Source organism: Pelophylax lessonae (assembly GCF_965119305.1).
Source record: "Pelophylax lessonae genome assembly, chromosome: 4".
NCBI lineage: Eukaryota > Metazoa > Chordata > Amphibia > Anura > Ranidae > Pelophylax > Pelophylax lessonae.
In genome coordinates this window covers 271,442,847-271,461,163 of record NC_138771.1, presented here as the reverse complement: position 1 = coordinate 271,461,163, position 18,317 = coordinate 271,442,847, and the positions used below count along the sequence as shown (strand labels likewise).

The following is an 18,317-nucleotide window of genomic DNA, read 5'->3' as shown; positions in this document are numbered from 1 at the left end:
ATGTTCTATCTTGTTCACTGGACCCCACGTTGGGGAGTCTTTTGAAAACAGAGTATGTTTCAACCTCAAGCTTCACTCTCCCATTTAAATTACCTAAAATTCCAATGTTGTCCAGATCAGTCACTCCTTATTTATGGAGAACGGTCAATATTTAACATCTGCGGAGGGAATCTATCTAAATTGGCTCTTTGTGTTTTTTTTTAAAGTGGCCTTGTTTATGATAATATACTCTTTTCTACCAATTTATGCTATCATATAGCACCTTTGTGATATGCAAATATCCATTTTTGTTCCCAATAAAAAGTGAAAGAAAATGTATCTGAAAAAACGGAATTTTTGTAAAATCTTACCTGTAAAATTCCTTTCTCTGAGTCCTCCGACAGTCGCCGCCTCTTCATATTCGTCACATATAGGGGGTATTAGACTTTGCTCCGAAGGAGTAGCTAGGCAACAGAATATGTTAACATTAAAGCTTTTAACATATCCCACCCTCAAGGGGTGGTCCCCTCAGTCAATACCCTCCTACTTCCTGCAACCATATCTCAGTTTTAGTGGAATAGCAGTAGAGTATACAACCAAACCCCAAAAGAGGGGCGGGGGCGGCGACTGTCGGAGGACTCAGAGAAAGGAATTTTACAGGTAAGATTTTACAAAAATTCCGTTTTCTCTTACGTCCTCCGACAGTCGCCGCCTCTTCATATTCGTCACATATGGGGACGTCCCAAAGCAGTGCAAACATGAGGGGTGGGAAACGCATCCGCGCCGAAAGGCAACGCAGTCTCCGCATCAAAGAAAGGAACCTTACCAAAGGAAGGAAACCAGCTGGGCAATAGAAAAAAACAAGTGCTCAACAGGAGCAACAACCCAGGAAAAGACAAAAAAACCAGGGGATACAAAACTTATCCCAACAGCCAGAGGTCCCTAACAAGGGACCCTAGGGAACAGCCGCACTAAGAACCTTGCGGCCAAAGGAAGCATCCGCCAATGCCTGAACATCTACTTTGTAGAATCTTGTGAACGTGTGTACGGTCGACCAGGTCGCCGCCTTACACACCTGGGCTACAGAAGCCCCATGACGACAGGCCCAAGACGTACTCAAAGATCTAGTAGAGTGCGCCTTCACAGGCACAGGGGGAACCTTCCCCTGCAAAGCATAGGCCTGTTCAATGGTCTGCCTGATCCATTTTGCGATGGTAGAGGCCGAAGCCGCCATGCCCTTCCGAGGACCCTCTGGAAGAACAAACAAGGAGTCCGTCTTCCGAAAAGACTCAGTCGATTTAAGGTAAACCCTTATCGCCCGAACAACATCCAGAGAATGCAATCTCACCTCCTTTGGATGTTTAGGCTTCGCGCACAGCGAAGGTAAGACAATATCCTCATTAAGATGGAATTCCGAAACTCGTTTCGGAAGAAAAGAAGGATTAGGTCGTAAGACCACCTTATCCAAATGAACAACCAGGTATGGAGACTTGCAGGACAAAGCTCCCATCTCCGACACTCTGCGAGCCGAAGTGATCGCCACCAAAAAGGCGACCTTTTTGGACAACGAGATCTCCCTGATCTGTTCAAAAGGAGCACGTTGCAACACAGACAGAACGAGATTCAAGTCCCAAGGGGGCAAAGGATCCCTCCTAGGAGGAACCAGATGCCGCACACCCTGAACAAAAGTGCCAACCAAGGAGTTGGAAGCCACAAGACGTTGAAACAGAACGGCCAGCGCAGACACCTGACCCTTTATCGTAGCCAGCGCCAAACGCTGATCAACACCCGTTTGAAGAAAAGACAGCACACGGGAAACCGAGTATGTGCGGGGTGAAAACCCCCTGGACTCACACCAGGCAAAATAGGCCTTCCAAGTACGGTAATAAACCTTCCCCGAGGAAGACTTCCTCGCGTTGATCAAAGTATGAACGACCTCTGGAGAGAGACCCCTCTCCTTCAGGACCTCGGTCTCAACAGCCAGGCCGTCAAAGCCAGCGACTGTAAAGCAGGATGGTATATCGGTCCTTGAGACAGTAGATCGTCTCGAAGAGGCAGACGACACGGAGCGTCGACCGCCAGATTCACGAGGTCTGCGTACCAGGACCGGCGAGGCCAGTCCGGTGCCACAAGAATCACCGTGCTGCGGTCCGAGTGCAACCTGCGAAGGAACCTGGACAGCAACTGAATCGGTGGAAACGCGTACATCAGCCTGTACTGATGCCACGGGGCCACTAACGCGTCCGACGCGTCTGCCCGAGGGTCGCGCGTCCTTGCCACGAACCTTTTCACCTTGTTGTTGAGACGAGACGCGAACAGGTCCACATCTGGAAGACCCCACTTCGCGCACAACATCTGGAAGACAGCCGGGTGGAGAGACCATTCCCCCTGATCCAGGGTCTGGCGACTCAGATAGTCCGCCTGCCAATTCTCCACTCCCGGAATGTGAACCGCCGTTATCGCCGGGACATGAGTCTCGGCCCAAGACAGAATGTCGGCCACTTCTCGAGCCGCTCGGGCACTCCTGGTGCCCCCTTGGTGGTTGATGTAGGCCACCGCCGTGGCATTGTCCGTCTGCACCCGAACCGGGCAGCCCTGCAGCCGGTCCGTCCAGCGATGAAGACAGAGCTTTATCGCACGTAATTCCAGAATGTTGATCGGAAGGGAAGACTCCCCCTCCGACCAAGTCCCCTGGGCGGATAGAACGCCCAGAACACCACCCCAGCCCGACAGGCTGGCATCCATGGTGATCACCGTCCACGAGACAGGACGAAACGACTTGCCCCCGGACACCATCGGGGACTGGAGCCACCACAGAAGGTTTCTTCTGGTGCGATGACTCAACGAGATTTGAAGATCCAGAGATTGAGGTCGCCCGTCCCACCTGGACAGGATCTCCGCTTGGAGACCCCGCGTGTGAAACTGGGCGAAGGGAATCGCCTCGAAAGCCGAGACCATCAATCCCAGACATCTCATGCACGTCCGCAGAGACGAGTGCGGAACGTCCCTGAGGGACCTGACTTCCTCCTGAAGAGTTCTGAGTTTGTCTTCCGGCAGGAAGACCTTCGCCTGCACCGAGTCCAGAATCATTCCCAGGTAGGGAAGACGAACCGACGGACTCAGTGTCGACTTTGGAAAATTTATCGTCCAACCAAACTCCTGCAGAGTTTGCATCGTGACAGACAGGTCCTTCTCCAGACCCTGGCTGGTCGCAGACCGAACCAGAATGTCGTCCAGATACCCCAGGACAGAAATGCCCTGGGCCCTCAATAACGCCAGAACCGGTGCAAGCACCTTGGTGAAGAGCCGAGGCGAGACCAAAAGGCAACGCCACGAACTGGTAGTGATCCTCCGCAATGGCAAATCGAAGGAACCTCTGGTGACCCTCGAAAATGGGGATGTGAAGATACGCATCCTTCAAATCGATGGAGGCCATGAATTCCCCCGGAACCAGGGCAGCCACCACCGACCACAGGGATTCCATGCGGAACTTGCGAACCCGCACAGAGCGGTTCAGAGCCTTCAAGTCCAGAATTGGACGAACCTTGCCCTCCTTTCTGGGCACGGTGAACAGATTGGAATAAAACCCCCGAAATCTGTCCCGATGAGGCACCGGAACCACCACTCCCTGAGCCCTCAAGTCCCGCACCGCCAGGTGCAGGTCCCGCAAACGCTCTGGAGACAGTTGAAGATTTGAGGGAAAAAATCTGCTCTCCGGCCGAGAGGGAAACTCGATCTTGTAACCAGATCGAACGATCTCCTGAACCCACCTGTCCCGCACACGGGCCAACCAGGGTTGAAGAAAACCGAGCAAGCGTCCCCCCACCCCAAAACTGGGTGAGGGCGCCCCTTCAGGCCGAACTGTTATGGGCTGCAGATCCGGATTGGCCGGACTTCTGTTTCCCAGACCAGGGCTTCTTCTGAGAGCCTTGACCTTTGAACGGCTTGCCCTTGTAGTGCGGCCGAAAGGCACGAAAAGACCCCTGAGGGGGCCGAAAATTAGCATGCTTCTTCCCAGAAGCCCCCTTAGCCTTGGGGAAATGGGGCAAGAGAGTGCTCTTACCCCCGGTGATCCCCTTAATCAACACATCCAAGGACTCCCCAAAAAGGCGAGACCCATCATAAGGTAGATTGGCTAAGTTCTTACGCGAAGATTCCACCGACCAACATTTTAACCAAACCAGGCGGCGAGACAACACCGCCACGCTGTGCACACGTGCAGCCAATGGAACCAGGTCCAGGTCCGCATCACACAGATACATGACACCCTGGTGGATTTGATCCACCATATCCAGGGTCGCCGGCGAGGCCGAGTCGGCCACTAGGACGCGCCTAAGCATCTGCGTCCAACTTGCGATCGCCTGGGCCGCCATGAGAGAAGCAAACAGAGCTTTAAGCATAGAACCCGTAACAGAATAAGTATGACGGGCAAGAGACTCCAATCTCCTATCCGTGGCATCACGGAACACAGGGGAATCCTCCGCAGGAATCGCAGTGGCCTTGTTCAAAACCGCAATTGCGTGATCCACTGGGGGAGGAACACACCACCTTTCATCAGTGGAAGGCGAGAAAGGATAACGCAGCTTGAACCTACTTGGTACAGCAAAAGGTTTGCGCAGATTGCGCCATTGTTCCTTAACAGCGCGTTGAAAATCATCATTGCAGGGAAAAACCTGCGGTGTCCTGCGTTTCCTCTGCGTCCCATAAGCCGCCAAGGCAGCGCGGGGACACACTTCATCCTGCAAACGCAATGTTTGCTTTATGGAAGCAATCAATTCATCCATGATTGCAAGCTCTTCAGGCGAGCCAGGGGGAGAATTATCAACCCCCTCAACTTCAGCCTCCACTTCGGACCCCACTAGATCTAGGGAGGAGCGGGACCCCGATAAGGAGGCCCCCGCCATAACAACCCCATCACCTTCACCCTCAGAATCAGAGGAAAGAGCAATTCTGGGTCTTTTAGTAGATTGAGCAGCCACCAGCATCTGCACCTGAGCAGCAAGGCCAGCCACAATAGTGGCTAAATCCCCCCCTGGGGGGGAAACAGCGGTCCCCTGGCTTTCCACCAAGGCGGTAGGAAATTTGCCCTCCTGAGAATCCATTGCCCCTGTAATACCAGACAATAAAGGGTTAACTGCCCCTTTAAGCAAGCGCGGCAAGCGCAGCCCACCGCACCACACTCAAGCACAATGAGACCCCCACAGGGAATATGCAAACTGAACACAGGCAATGGATAGCAAGAACAGAAGGATAAAACCTGAGGAGACCCTCGCCGCTGCTGCTGCCTCGGTGTTCCTGGAAAGAGGAAGTGATGCTGCCAGGGCGCTCTATGAAAGCCTATGGAGGCTACAAGAAAATGGCCGCCATGCATGTAAAACATGCGGCCGGAGCGAGTGTAGGCAAAACGGCGCCGTTTGGCGCCGAAACCGCCGCTCCACAGTGTAGTAATGCACACATGCCATCCATGTATAAGAACACATGTCAGATCTTTGCAGCGATCGCTGTAAATGCCCAAACATGCCAAAAAAACATGCCCCACAGCACACAGCTTTTCACACTGACCAGACTGACACACACAGTGTCACACAGCTCCCCCCCCCCCTTGCAGCCCACAGCATGCAGCCGAGAGATAGGGAGACAAGCAGTGTGAATAGAGGCAGGTTACACAGTCCCAGGCTGACACCCCCCCAGACAGACAGGTCCCCACATAGATACACTTACCTCTTAATGGCGTGGGGGACCCGCCCAGGCGAACAAGCCGCTGCACATGAGGCAGGGAGAGTCGCAATTCAAGACGCACAAAATGGGGGTTAAGAAACCGCACGGCGTCCAGTGAGGTAGCCACCTCACCAATCATCCCTGCACCGAACAGGGATGGGTCGTTCACTGTGCCAGGAGCGTTACCTGGCTGAACGCTCGATGGCAGGCTGGGAAGCCACTGACCCACGACCTGCGACCAGGGGGATCAGCCCGAGACCCAGTCCGCATGATCCTCTTCATCCGAAGAACTAACTAACGCTGACAAAATAACAGCTAAGTAAAGGTAGAGAGAAAACTCAAACAAAATTTTAAAAAGAAGAAAGAGTCTGGGACAGAAAGTCCCAGCACAGAGAGAGCCAGCCACTCCTGACAAGCTAGACATTAAAACTGAGATATGGTTGCAGGAAGTAGGAGGGTATTGACTGAGGGGACCACCCCTTGAGGGTGGGATATGTTAAAAGCTTTAATGTTAACATATTCTGTTGCCTAGCTACTCCTTCGGAGCAAAGTCTAATACCCCCTATATGTGACGAATATGAAGAGGCGGCGACTGTCGGAGGACGTAAGAGAAAGTACCGTATTTATCGGCGTATAACACGCACTTTTTCCTCCTAAAAATGGAGGAAAAAGCAGCAGTGCGTGTTATACGCCGATATTAAAAAAAAAAAACGGCCAGGAAGCATTGCCGAGAGCAGAAGGGGCGGGCCGGGCCGAGGAGAAGTAAGGATGAGCTGCCTGTCATAAGAGCAGAAGGGGGCGGGCCGAGCCGAGGAGAAGAGAGAACGAGCGAGCGCAGTCATCGGAAGTCCCGCCTATGACAGACGTCACACGTCTAGGCAGAGGAGGCGGGACTTCCGATGACTGCGCTCGCTCGTTCTCTCTTCTCCTCGGCTCGGCCCGCCCCCTTCTGCTCTTATGACAGCTCGTCCTTCCTTCTCGGCCCGGCCCGCCCCTTCTGCTCTCGGCGCTGCTTCCCGGTCTTTTTTAAAAACAAATGAGGTCAGTTCCAATGGCGCTTGCGATGCTGCATATTTGGACATTGCGCTTGGTGGGCTGCATGCATGGACACTGCTGGTGGGCTGCATGCATGGACACTGCTGGTGGGCTGCATGCATGGACACTGCTGATGAGGATGCATTCATGGGCACTGGTGAGATATCATTTGATTTAAAAAGAAAAAAAATGTTCCGAGTTTCGATATTAAATTTAAGCTTTTTTTCCTGAAATTTCTCTCCAAATATTGGGGTGCGTGTTATACGCCGATAAATACGGTATAGATGGTTACATTTTTTTTCTGCATTCTGTAGTTTATACATTTTAGTATAGTACAAAACATGGTGAACATATGAGAAAACAGTATATGGCACATTTGTAACAATATAGAGAAATTGCGGCAATTCAAGACTTTCATTCAGACTAAGCACTTCAAGGAAATCCTGTTTCACACAGGCTTCAGCTTGTATAAGAGCAGTGTGAACAGCAAGCTTTTATGAAACTTTCGGCAAGCTTTTGCAAACCTTTCGGCAAGCTTCGAAAAGCTGTCTCAACGCCTTTGAATTGCTCTTTAGCTCCAATTTGAAAATGTGATACACAGATCTGAATGGGAGTGCCGATTGTCACTTTAAACAAGCCGCAAAAGCAGGCTTTCAACAAGCTTCAATTAGTGCTCAAGCCTCTGCTAGCAGCTCGCATAAAGTGGAATCTGCACAGCCAGGGCCAGCGTTTAACATTTAAAAACTAGAGCTAAATGGTGCTTCAACGGAGCTTGCTGAACGATCTGCATATGCTGTGTAACAGCTTGCTGTTAACACTGCACTCTTATACAAGCTGAAGCCCATGTGAGACAAGCTTAAGGCTGGCCATACACGATAAAATTTTCTTACAATTTTCTGATCAATTTTCTTGAAATTTACCTTCAACTATGTAGTACAAAGGCCTGCCTAATTAGATACAAGTGAAAGTGTTGTTTAGCTTTGACCTCATATTATGTGGTTTGTGGTAAATCTAACAGAACGTGTACAACAAAAGTTGAACATGTATAGCCCAAGACTGATTAGTTAATTTACCCCATCTGTGCAAGAAAATGTAATAGGTGTCCCAATTTGATAAATCACATGTTGCATAGTTAGTAAAACTGATTTTAACTGAAAAAAAAAAAAAATAGTATAGTTCATTAAAAACGATATGCAATAATTGATGTACCATAGGTATGTCAATTTTACAAGGTCATGGATACTCAAAATATTGGGGAAAAAAGGCATCCAATGTAAAAGGAAAACAGCCTTCTATTTAATATCAGAAAAGCTTAGGTTTCAACAAAGTCAAACTTGCCTCGTTATCAAAGTTATATTCGTCATCATAAGTTAATTTCTTCATTACTGCCAACATTATGGCCTACAACAGAGAAGAGGATCATTAGACAAGAAATTTAAAAAACAAAGACAGACTGTAGTCAAAATTAGAGAGCAGCTAGTTTCTTCTGGCATGCAGATAATAATTTGGCCCAAATGCACTGCGTTACCAAATACTGCCTTTTTTGTTTTACTGGCGCAGTGACCATAATGCACAGTAGTGAGATTTTGGTTCCACTCCTAAGGAAATATAATCTCTTTATGCATATCATGTTTAAAATGTATTATCTCGTATTTACTGCTGATTAAGTTATTCCAAAGTTCAACAAAACCGGTAGAGATTTAAGGCTCAAGGACCTTCCCAGCTTGTAGTTTATATACATATAAACAGTAGGGTATTATACTTTTAGCAAACTTTTTGTCTGGGACATTAAAAAACTGGATTGTTGTAAGAACTGTAAAATCCTTTTCTCTTGAGCCCATTGACAGACGCAGCTCTCATACTACTCCTGCAGGGGGCAGCATAACCCAATGGCTAAGAAGTATGAGAGCTGCTTCTGTCAATGGACAATCGAGAAATTTAGATTTTATTAAATCTTTTGTTGTATAATATATCAGGTTTTCCTGAAGGAATGAGGACCACTTACCTCCACATTAGCTTTCTGTTGATCAGTGAGCATAACCAACTGCAAAAGCAAAATATTTATTACAATAATACCAATACAATTTTTTAAATCACTTATTATACAGGTTTGCTCCAATTTGGCTATGCCTACTTTAGAGTACTGCTAATATGCAATTTGTATATTATAGGTAGTTTATCACAGGCAGTTTCTTCCAATGAGTGACTGCTGGATCAAAACCACTTTTCTGCCAAACATATTTTTCAGGTTAGGGGGCCAAGCAGATGCAATTTTTGTTTAGGCAAGAAAAAAAATCAATTAAAAACACTGGGATAATACTAGGTCTGCCATGATACTGTACATCATTTCCTGAAATAATTACAGTAACCCGGCCTCAGTACTCTCACAAGCTTTCAAGCCCTGATGCAAATGGGATGGTTACTGACAGGAATTATGCAAATACCAAAATGCCTTGATGGGTAGATGTCAGTCTGTGTTAGTGGGTGTTCCTAGGCAGGAACTTCAAGGCCAGTAAGGATGTGGAAAAAAAAGAGGATGCTGGATATCCTCCAGCCAGGTAATGAAATGGGCACTGGCTGACTTGCTGTAGCTTCTGATGCACACAGTGAGAAGCTTATAGTGGGTGGTGAAATTGGAGTAAGCATTTTTTTTTTTTAAACGTATTTATTTTTCCAAATACAATAAAAAGGGATAGACACATGTCTATATCTAAACAATTATATACAAAAATCTGTTTCCCCTCCCCTCCTTTGCTATTTTCTACCTTCCTTTCTTCTCTTCTGGAGTAAGCTATTTCAATACAGGAGAGGAACTTGTGAGTGACTGAAGGTAAGGCTGGTGTTTAGCGTTAAATGTCCTATTCACATGTGACTTTTTTCTTTTTAAGGCAATAGCATATGGCAGCCCATTCATTTGAAAGGGCTACCCTATGAATGACATATGTCAAAGTATCTGGTGCACATTTTTTTTTGCAGTGAGTCTTGTGCATTTTGTTACCTCTGCTAACTGCATTTTGGGCGCCATTCAGAATTCATAGCACTACAAGCGTGTGTTTCTGTGCATTCCTGAAATGCCAAGGTGTGACTGGGTGTAAGAGAAAATACTAACATTCTCCAAATGGTAGTGTGGCGGTCACACAGATTCGCTCTTCAATAGAACATATGTAGAATAAATATACAGAAATTCAGGAGAGAGCTCTTGATGTGCATTCGTTCCAGATAAATTACTCAAAAGTAGTGATGACAAAGCACAATTAACATTTCTATGCACTTTTTTGTTTTTAAATAGACTAATGGCTGAATATATTGTTTATATTTTCCTTTTCTAAACCAGAACTTTGATATGCATAAAAAAAATACAGGCGCATACAGGTTTTATGAAAAAGGCTAATGGCTTTTCCTTAGCTCAACTGAAACCAATAAGGAGGAAAATGTATAGTTCAGCATGAGCTACCAAGTTTTGTAAACATTGTTTTGTTTTACTGGTTAGTAGTAAACAAGAACAAAATAAACAGGAGAAAAAAAAAAGGACATAACACAAGGGGGGAATGCAGCTGTCCTAAGAGACTTCCGGAAATAGAGTTCAATTCTGAATTTCCAAAACTGACTTCTAGGACAGCATGAGAGGATCAACAAGTATGTACCTTATATGGGAGAGACAAAAGCATGGAGAACTCTCCTCCCACAGGGCTGATCATGAGCATTACAGATACAGTGAATACAGGTAAATTAACCCCTCAACAGATTCATATATAAAAAAGGCAGGAGATCTAAACTGCAGAGAAAAGTCTATGCTATATCACAGAAAACCTGAGCACATAACCAGTGGCAACTAGTTTTGGTTAACAAAGTGGTTGTAAAGGCACAAGGTTTTTTACCTCCATGCATTTTATGCATGAAAGTTAAAAATCCGTGTGCAGCAGCCCCCCAAAATACTTACCTGAGCCCCACCTCAATTCAGCCATGTCCACAAGAGCTTTGCCTCTCTGAGGACTTGCACTCCTGATTGGCTTTTGGCAGCAGGGGAAGCCATTGGCTACTGCTGCTGTCAATAACAGCCAGTGAGCCAATCAGGAGATGAAGGGGGTGAAGTCGAGCAGCGGCTTCATATGTGAATGGACACAGCCACGGGTCAAGAACGTGCCTGCTTGGCTATTCTCAGAGCAAGCGGCTTGCTCTGGCAGCACCTGGCAGGAGAGAGGAGCCAGGAGCACCTGAGTGAGACTCGAGGAGGAGGATCGGGGCTGCTCTGTGCAAAACCACTGCAAAGAGCAGGCAAGTATAACAGGTTTGTCATTTGAAAACAAAAATAAGGCTTTAATATCACTTCAATACAAAGCTACATCAGTCTGAGTCAACAATAAAAATAAAAAATACCTACACAGAAGCCACCAACAGACTGTGCAGGTCAATGTAAAGGGGTAATTAAAGAAACTTACAAGTACATAGTTTCGTGCAATAGAGTCACACTGCAACAGTAAATATATGGCACTTTTCACTGCAAGTACCGGCTCGGCTCTACTCGGCCCTGCTTACTTTTCCACTGCTGGTACGGTGTTGGTACGGTATGGTTTGCTTTTCAAATAAAGTAGTACTAAAGTTAAATGGGTGGGATAACAACAGGGTGGGTGGGATTCTCTGACCAATCAGTGGCTAGTAGTGACTGCATGCAAAGGATTGTGGGATATGGTACCTCTTAGAACCACAATCGAGGTGGTACCGTTTTTGAGAGCCGTACTGTTCGGTTCCATGCAGTGGAAAAGCGCCGCCGTGCCTTACCGTACCGAACCGTTCCTACACCATACCATGCGGTACCAGCAGTGGAAAAGCACAAAAGCGAGCCAAACCGTTCGGTTCCATGCAGTGGGAAAAGCGCCAATAGAGCGGCCAGTCGGTAAGTGGTTAAAACAAGTAAATAGGATATACTTTCCTAATTAGTTATAAATAGCAGCATAAGGATAAAAAAAAAAAAAAAAGTCAATGTTGATTTAGAGAGTGAAGTTCCACTTTAAGGATTTAAAAAATGTTTATTAAAGAGTAAGTCACATGGCGTACTTAACCACCTCCCACCCGGGCCATTGTACATATACGGCCGGGTGGGAGTCTCGTCCTTCTGATCGGATGTTCCGGAACGTCCTTCAGAAGGAGCGAGATCGCGCCGCCGCAGGCACCCGCGCGATCTCGATGTGCCTGTGTCCCTCGGACACAGAGCAACAAGATGCGGCAGGAGGGCCCTGTGATTAGCCCTCCTGATCACATGACGGCTGTGTCCAATCACAGCCGTCATGCAATGTAAATACAGCCGTTGTAACGGCTTCGATCTCTTCTCCTCCTGACAGATCCTGTCAGTGAGGAGAAGAAGAGGATCGATACTGCAGCCGGGGGGGGGGGGGAGAAATCAGTGAGTATTTCTAAGTACTCACTGATCACAGGGGGGGTCTGTGCTGGTAATCAGAACATTGATTACCAGTGCATCCCTGGGGCGGGTGGGGTGCCACTAGAGTCACCAGGGATGCCCACCCATGACCACCAGGGATGGCAAACGGGATGCCCACCATGGCCACCAGGGATGGCAAACAGTCTGCCAGTGGTGCCATCCTATCAGTGCTGCCCACCAATGCCATATATCAGTTCTGCCCACCAGTGCCCGTTCTTGCCATCTATCAGTGCCAGCCACCAGTGCCCATTATTGCCCACCAGTGCTGCCTATCAGTGCCGCCCATCAGTGCCCCCTATCAGTGCCGCCCATCAGCGCCGCCTATCAGTGCCCATCAGCGCCGCCTATCAGTGCCCATCAGCGCCGCCTATCAGTGCCCATCAGCGCCGCCTATCAGTGCCCATCAGCGCCGCCTATCAGTGCCCATCAGCGCCCATCAGCGCCGCCCATCAGTGCCGCCTATCAGTGCCCATCAGCGCTGCCTATCAGTGCCACATATCAGTGCCCATCAGTGCTGCATATCAGTGCCACCCCATCAGTGCCACCCCATCAGTGTCTCCTCCTCAGTGCGGCGTCATCAGTGCAGGAAAAAACGTATCTATTCACAAAATTTTATAACCTAAACAAAAAAACTTTTTTTTTTTTTTTTTTCAAACTTTTCGGTCTTTTTTTATTTGTGCACCAAAAAAGAAAAAACCTGGCGGTGATCAAATACCATCAAAAGAAAGCTATTTGTGGGGAAAAAAATGACAAAAATTTGGTTTAGGTACAGTGTTGCATGACTGCGCAATTGTCATTCAAAATGAAACAGCGCTAAAAGCTGAAAATTGGTCTGGGAAGGAAGGGGGTTTAAGTGCCCAGTATTGAGGTAGTTAAGCATACACACCCATGTGGGGGCTGTGTATTGCCCACACAGGATGCACAGAATTTATGTACATCTGCATGCAGGCAGTCCCATTCATGTCAATTAGGACACCAAAGCAGTGTAGGGACGTATCCCTGAATTCCTTACTGTTTGCATTCTGGGACACACACCAGTACCCATACAGATGTCAAATAGGGACCAGCAGCCATGTCTGTGCAGCCACTGCATCCCAATTCACATATACGTGACTACCTGCATGCAGATGCACAGAACACTTGTGCATCCTGTGCGGGCAAACATGGGCACGGCTGGGCATATGCTTAAAGCGGAACTTCACCCTAAAAGGATAAGGGATACGTTCCCCTTTATGTTGGGGTTATCAAATGTTGATGATCATGCAGCTGCTACGCCGTAAGATTTTCGAAATGTATCAATATCTTCAGATGTCTACAGGTTACATTCTTTACATTGTCCAGAATTGGATTACCCATTGAAGGCATATACATATACAGTAAACCCCCACTCCATCGCGGTTCAGTTTTTGCGGTCCCGGTATAGTGTGTTTTTTTCTGTAATTGAAAATTAAATATTTTTGTTTTTTTTCCATAGCTCTTGTTCTATCTCTCAGTATCTTTTATGTGTAAATGAGTTTCTATTGTTTTAAAAGTGTGTTTAAAGACCTTAAAATTGCTTTTTAAAAGTACAGTTACAGTAACCGCGATGGAGGGGGGTTTACTGTAATAGGAATGACATGGACCAAACCTGCCACCAGTATCTCCTATTACAAAATGTGTTTCAAATTAAAATACTGGTATTTTGTTGATACATGTGAATGTGTTCCTTTTCTTGAGAAGAGGAATTTTAACTTGCCTGTATATTGCACATATTGCAGTATGGTACACAAGCAAAGTATTCACAGACTCTGTGCATTAGGCTCATACTTTCAGGTGAATGGACCCTGGCAAGCTTGAGGATGTGCCCACTGGGTGCCTCCCAAAATCCATGCCCCACTCAAGCCCTACAAAGCTGGGATACAGACTCCTTATGCTGGAAAACCTAAGAAACTCCCACCAATCTGATGGAATAAGCGTGTAAAAGCACAGTTGGTTTGTCCCTTAGGAGTGCAAGCTCTGGTGATCAGTTTACTTATCCACTGAGTGATGGTGACTCTGTAGCAGAATGTCCTTTACAAGCTCCTGAGAAGAGCAGCAGGGCACAAGGATGGTAAAACTGTCTTCCATGGAGATGGAAGCGTGATACAACCATAGAATGAAATGATGATCTTGGATGCAAGACTCCATTATGGTGAAGAATGAGAAACTGCTCTCTGCAAGAGCTGCTAACTCCAAAGAGACAACTTCGTTGGAGAAGCCACCTAGGGTGAAATTCCTGATGGTTTCAAAGGGTGGTTTCTGCAGGGCAGAGAGAACCAATATTAACGATATTGCAAAAAGTGGTCACCTCCCCCACCTATAACTGGTCTTAACAGTCTTTAAAAGCTGGGGTTTAGTTGCACACATTTGCATTTGCAAATGTGTGCAACTAAACCCTCTGCTTTTAACGCATACTGTTAGACAGGTTAATTTGGTTGGTAGCTGGCTGGTTGGTAAGTAGTGACTGGAAATTCCTTTGCTTTTTTGATCTGCGTTTGCCCTTCCAGTGCTCCTTACTGTTAAGACCAGTTATAGGTGGGGGGAGGTGACCACTTTTTGCAATATTGTTTATATTGGTCAGGCAACGCACTGACACCTTCGCTGCCATTGTGCAATATGCTGGGTGTTCAGTGTGACCCTGCGCCTTTAAGGAGGGGTGGGCTCCCTCCAGTCACCTGTCCTCCATCTATCTCATGAGAATGCATGTGCTCCCATTGTGGAGACTCTTTAAGGTAGAGTTAGGGTCTGCAGATATCAGAGTGCCTTGCCGTGGCCTGCAGCTTACGCATGTATTTGCAAATGTGTGCAACTAAACCCCTGCTTTTAACGCATACTGTAACCCAGGTTAATTTGGTTGGTCGCTGGCTGGTTGGTAAGTAGTGACTGCAAATTCCCTTGCTTTTTGGAGAACCAAATTGAGATCCTATGGAAACATTGGGTGCTGTAATGGAGGCCTAATGCAAGATAGCTTCATAAACGGAACGGACAAAGCCATGTTCTGGTCAAGACCTTATTGTAAGACAACCACATTGCGAGGCAGAGTAGTCTCTGGGATTGAAGTGCTCACACAAGGCAAAGAAGGATTCCCAATCATGAAGGTAGAGAGCAGGTTTGGCCTGCTTGGAAGAGGTAATCTCCTAGAACTCGGAGTAGGTCTATGTACAAGGTCATTCTGGGCCAGTTTGGTGCAATTAGAATCACTGTCTTCTTCTCTTGCTCTATCTTGTTTGAGTAGACAAAGTAGAGTTTGCGCTGGAGGAAAAGCACAGGCTGAAGTGAGACTAGGGGATTATTAGGACATCCAATCCCTCAGCCAGCATATCCTTAGTCCTGAACACAAACTGAGGTAGTTGAATCTTGCGGCCAGAATGGTTAACATCCGGCGTCCCCATTTCTGACATATCAAGTTGAGAATATCTTATTCCTCTTGATGCAGGCAAAGTCCCCTTTCCAGTTGTCCACTCCTGGGATGTGAACCACAAAGATCATTGGACAGCAAGTTCCCATCGATGAGATGATTCTCATACTTTCAACAGAGTTCCAAGACACCTGGCCCACTAGTTCTTTTTCCCAACCAGACAATGCTGATAAAAGCCTGTGTGTGCATAAACACATAGGGTAAACTGCTGTGGCGTTTACTGGCTCCAGAAAAAACTGCCTGGAGTAAAAAAAATGATTATCCTAATTATTATAACATGTCTGTTCCCTTTGTTTTAGCACTAAAAACTCAGCTTTTTCAGACCCTCCCCCAGGCCATGTAAAGTGAATTGAACTGTCAGTCAATGATCTGATCTGCCCAAAGGTGCAGATTCTTGACTGACAGCTCCACTTAGCTTTACACAGCCTGGAGGGGAGGACCTGAAAAAGCCAAGGCAATGTCACAGGACCAGCTCCAGCTTTGCGCAGCCTCCAGTCTAGGCTGTGCTGCATGGGAGAAAGAAAAACTGTGTCCTCAAAAAAACAAAAGGCAGAAAGCAGAAATTTAAAAGCAGTATTGAATCCAAAACCAAAAATGTAATACATGGCAGCTTACCAATTCTTCGATGCGATGGTTGCACCACTTTTCTTAAACTTTTCCTCTGTTTTCACCTGGTGATCTGGCCTGTATTAAAGTACCCCCACTATGGGTGAGTGCACACAGGGGGCACCTTTGGTCAGGAGCATTGCAAGTCTGGGGGGGAGGAAAGTGATATATGTACTAGCACACCATTAGTGTGAAATACAGCCAACTGTGAAGCCCACCAAAGGACTTCACAGGCAGGACCAAAGAAAAGCGAGGGGGAAGAAATGTAGAAACCATATAGACTACACAAACAGGCAGAGAAGAAGCCAACTACAAACTTACCTGAATTTTGCTGGTGCCACAGGTGTGTCACTACCAGAGATGCTGTCTGCAACTGAGCTGATTAAAGCAGGGAGTGCAGCGGAGACCACCTCCTAAAATACCAACTTTCACATCACTTCTCATAGGAGACTTGCTCAGAAAGGGCACAAACAGGCCCCACCCACTTCTACCCTGTGCTTTCTCAGCCCTGAAACAAGGACCTGCAGCACTTAGGCAATCGCATTACTGTGCCTGGACTTAGCACCCGACATCGCTGACCATCTCGTGTTGGGAAAATACTTTCTTATTACAGTCAGAAAGAAAAAAAAAACATGTAAAACAATAATAAATTCACTTGTTCTTACTTGTTTCAAGATATGTAAATACTCATAACAAAATCCAATAATGTTGGAAGAGATGTCGTCATCTTCATGGATGAGCAACTGCAACATCAGAGGCACTTTGGATTCAATAGACTGCAGTGTGTCCTGTGCGTTCTTCAGATCACCAGACTTTGCCAGTTTAGTCCAACTAACCACCAAAGATTGCCCCATTCCGTTCACTAGCTTTGAAAACCTGGCCAAGAAATCCACATCTTCCTCCTGGTTCAAATTATTCAGAAATTATATTCTTGGGAGTACCAGAAGTGAAAATAAGACAGAAAAGATGAAGCTTACAAATTACTTCAGCTCTGTAGGAAAGTCAAACATTCTAATCTTTTCAGACATGCACAAAAATAAATCTAAAACTTTATCACTTCCTGAAAAAAAAAATAAAAAAAAAATACGCCCAACACAAAAATGAGTCAATCCAACATACACTCAAAACAGCACATTTATTGATGTGGAACCTGCCACTGCACATGTCAAAAATAAGATCGGAACTGCCATTCTCTATACTACCGTTTTCTTGTTAACTAAACCGGCACCTAGCCTTTACCATTTCCTGCAAATGTCTTACAGCATACCTAACCCAAAAACGTTTGGAAACTGCATCTTACCAATCCTTAGACAAGGTTGCTGCATTTTTGTTTTCTTTCAGACTCCTGCAAAAAACACTGACTTCATGCCCCTGGGTCGCTATGTTCACAAACTTGACTACAGCTCTATTACATTTGGGTGTCAGCTTTTAGTTCAACTCACAGGAACTGAGAAAGACCGTGCCTTTATGGAAGATCAACAGGTATTCTCTGTACTTGCTGAACATGTCTTTAGCCGGTTTAATGGAAAGTTTTGTACTTGGATTTAGATAGCTTTTCGTAAGGTTTCAGGCAAGAATGCCAAATAGGAAGCCTTAGCAGTGGGATGAGTGATAACCGATCAACTTTATTCCAAACCAATTTTCAGCCCTTGGATTCCAGGACCATGTCAATTTTTACGCTTGAGAAATTCAAGTTTATGTGGAGGAGGCTGTGGTGACTGAGTGCAGGAATTCATGACTGGCACAGAAATAAGCAATTCAATAATGATCAGACTTTTGCCGATTTTGTGTTTGTGGAGTATAATGAAAACCTATACTGAGAGAAATATTTAGGCTGCCATTGCTGAGCCCCTTCTGAAAACATGGGATTGTTGACTTACCGTAAAATCCATTTCTCTGATGTTCATTGACAGACACAGATTAATAATCATTGGGTTATACTGCCCCCTACAGAGGCAGGACACTAAGCCGAAAGAGAATCTGGCTATGCCTATGGGCAGTCCCAGGGGGTATACTCCAACTCCCTGCTATAGATACAAGCACTGTCAGGAGAATTACAACTCCACAGAGGGGTGGGTGCTGTGTCCGTCAATGAACATCAGAGAC

General features: G+C 46.5%; 1 protein-coding gene across 1 annotated transcript in view; it reads right to left on the bottom strand.

The window, feature by feature from the left end:
* The window catches only part of XPOT (exportin for tRNA), a 153,321-nt gene that overhangs the window by 84,019 nt on the left and 50,985 nt on the right, over positions 1-18,317 (bottom strand). The window contains exons 9-11 of the mRNA XM_082253111.1: positions 16,877-17,113; positions 8,738-8,776; positions 8,071-8,133 (exon numbers count right to left, since the gene is read on the bottom strand). Coding sequence (XP_082109237.1) covers positions 8,071-8,133; positions 8,738-8,776; positions 16,877-17,113 — 339 coding nt within the window. The remainder of the gene's footprint in view (positions 1-8,070; positions 8,134-8,737; positions 8,777-16,876; positions 17,114-18,317) is intronic.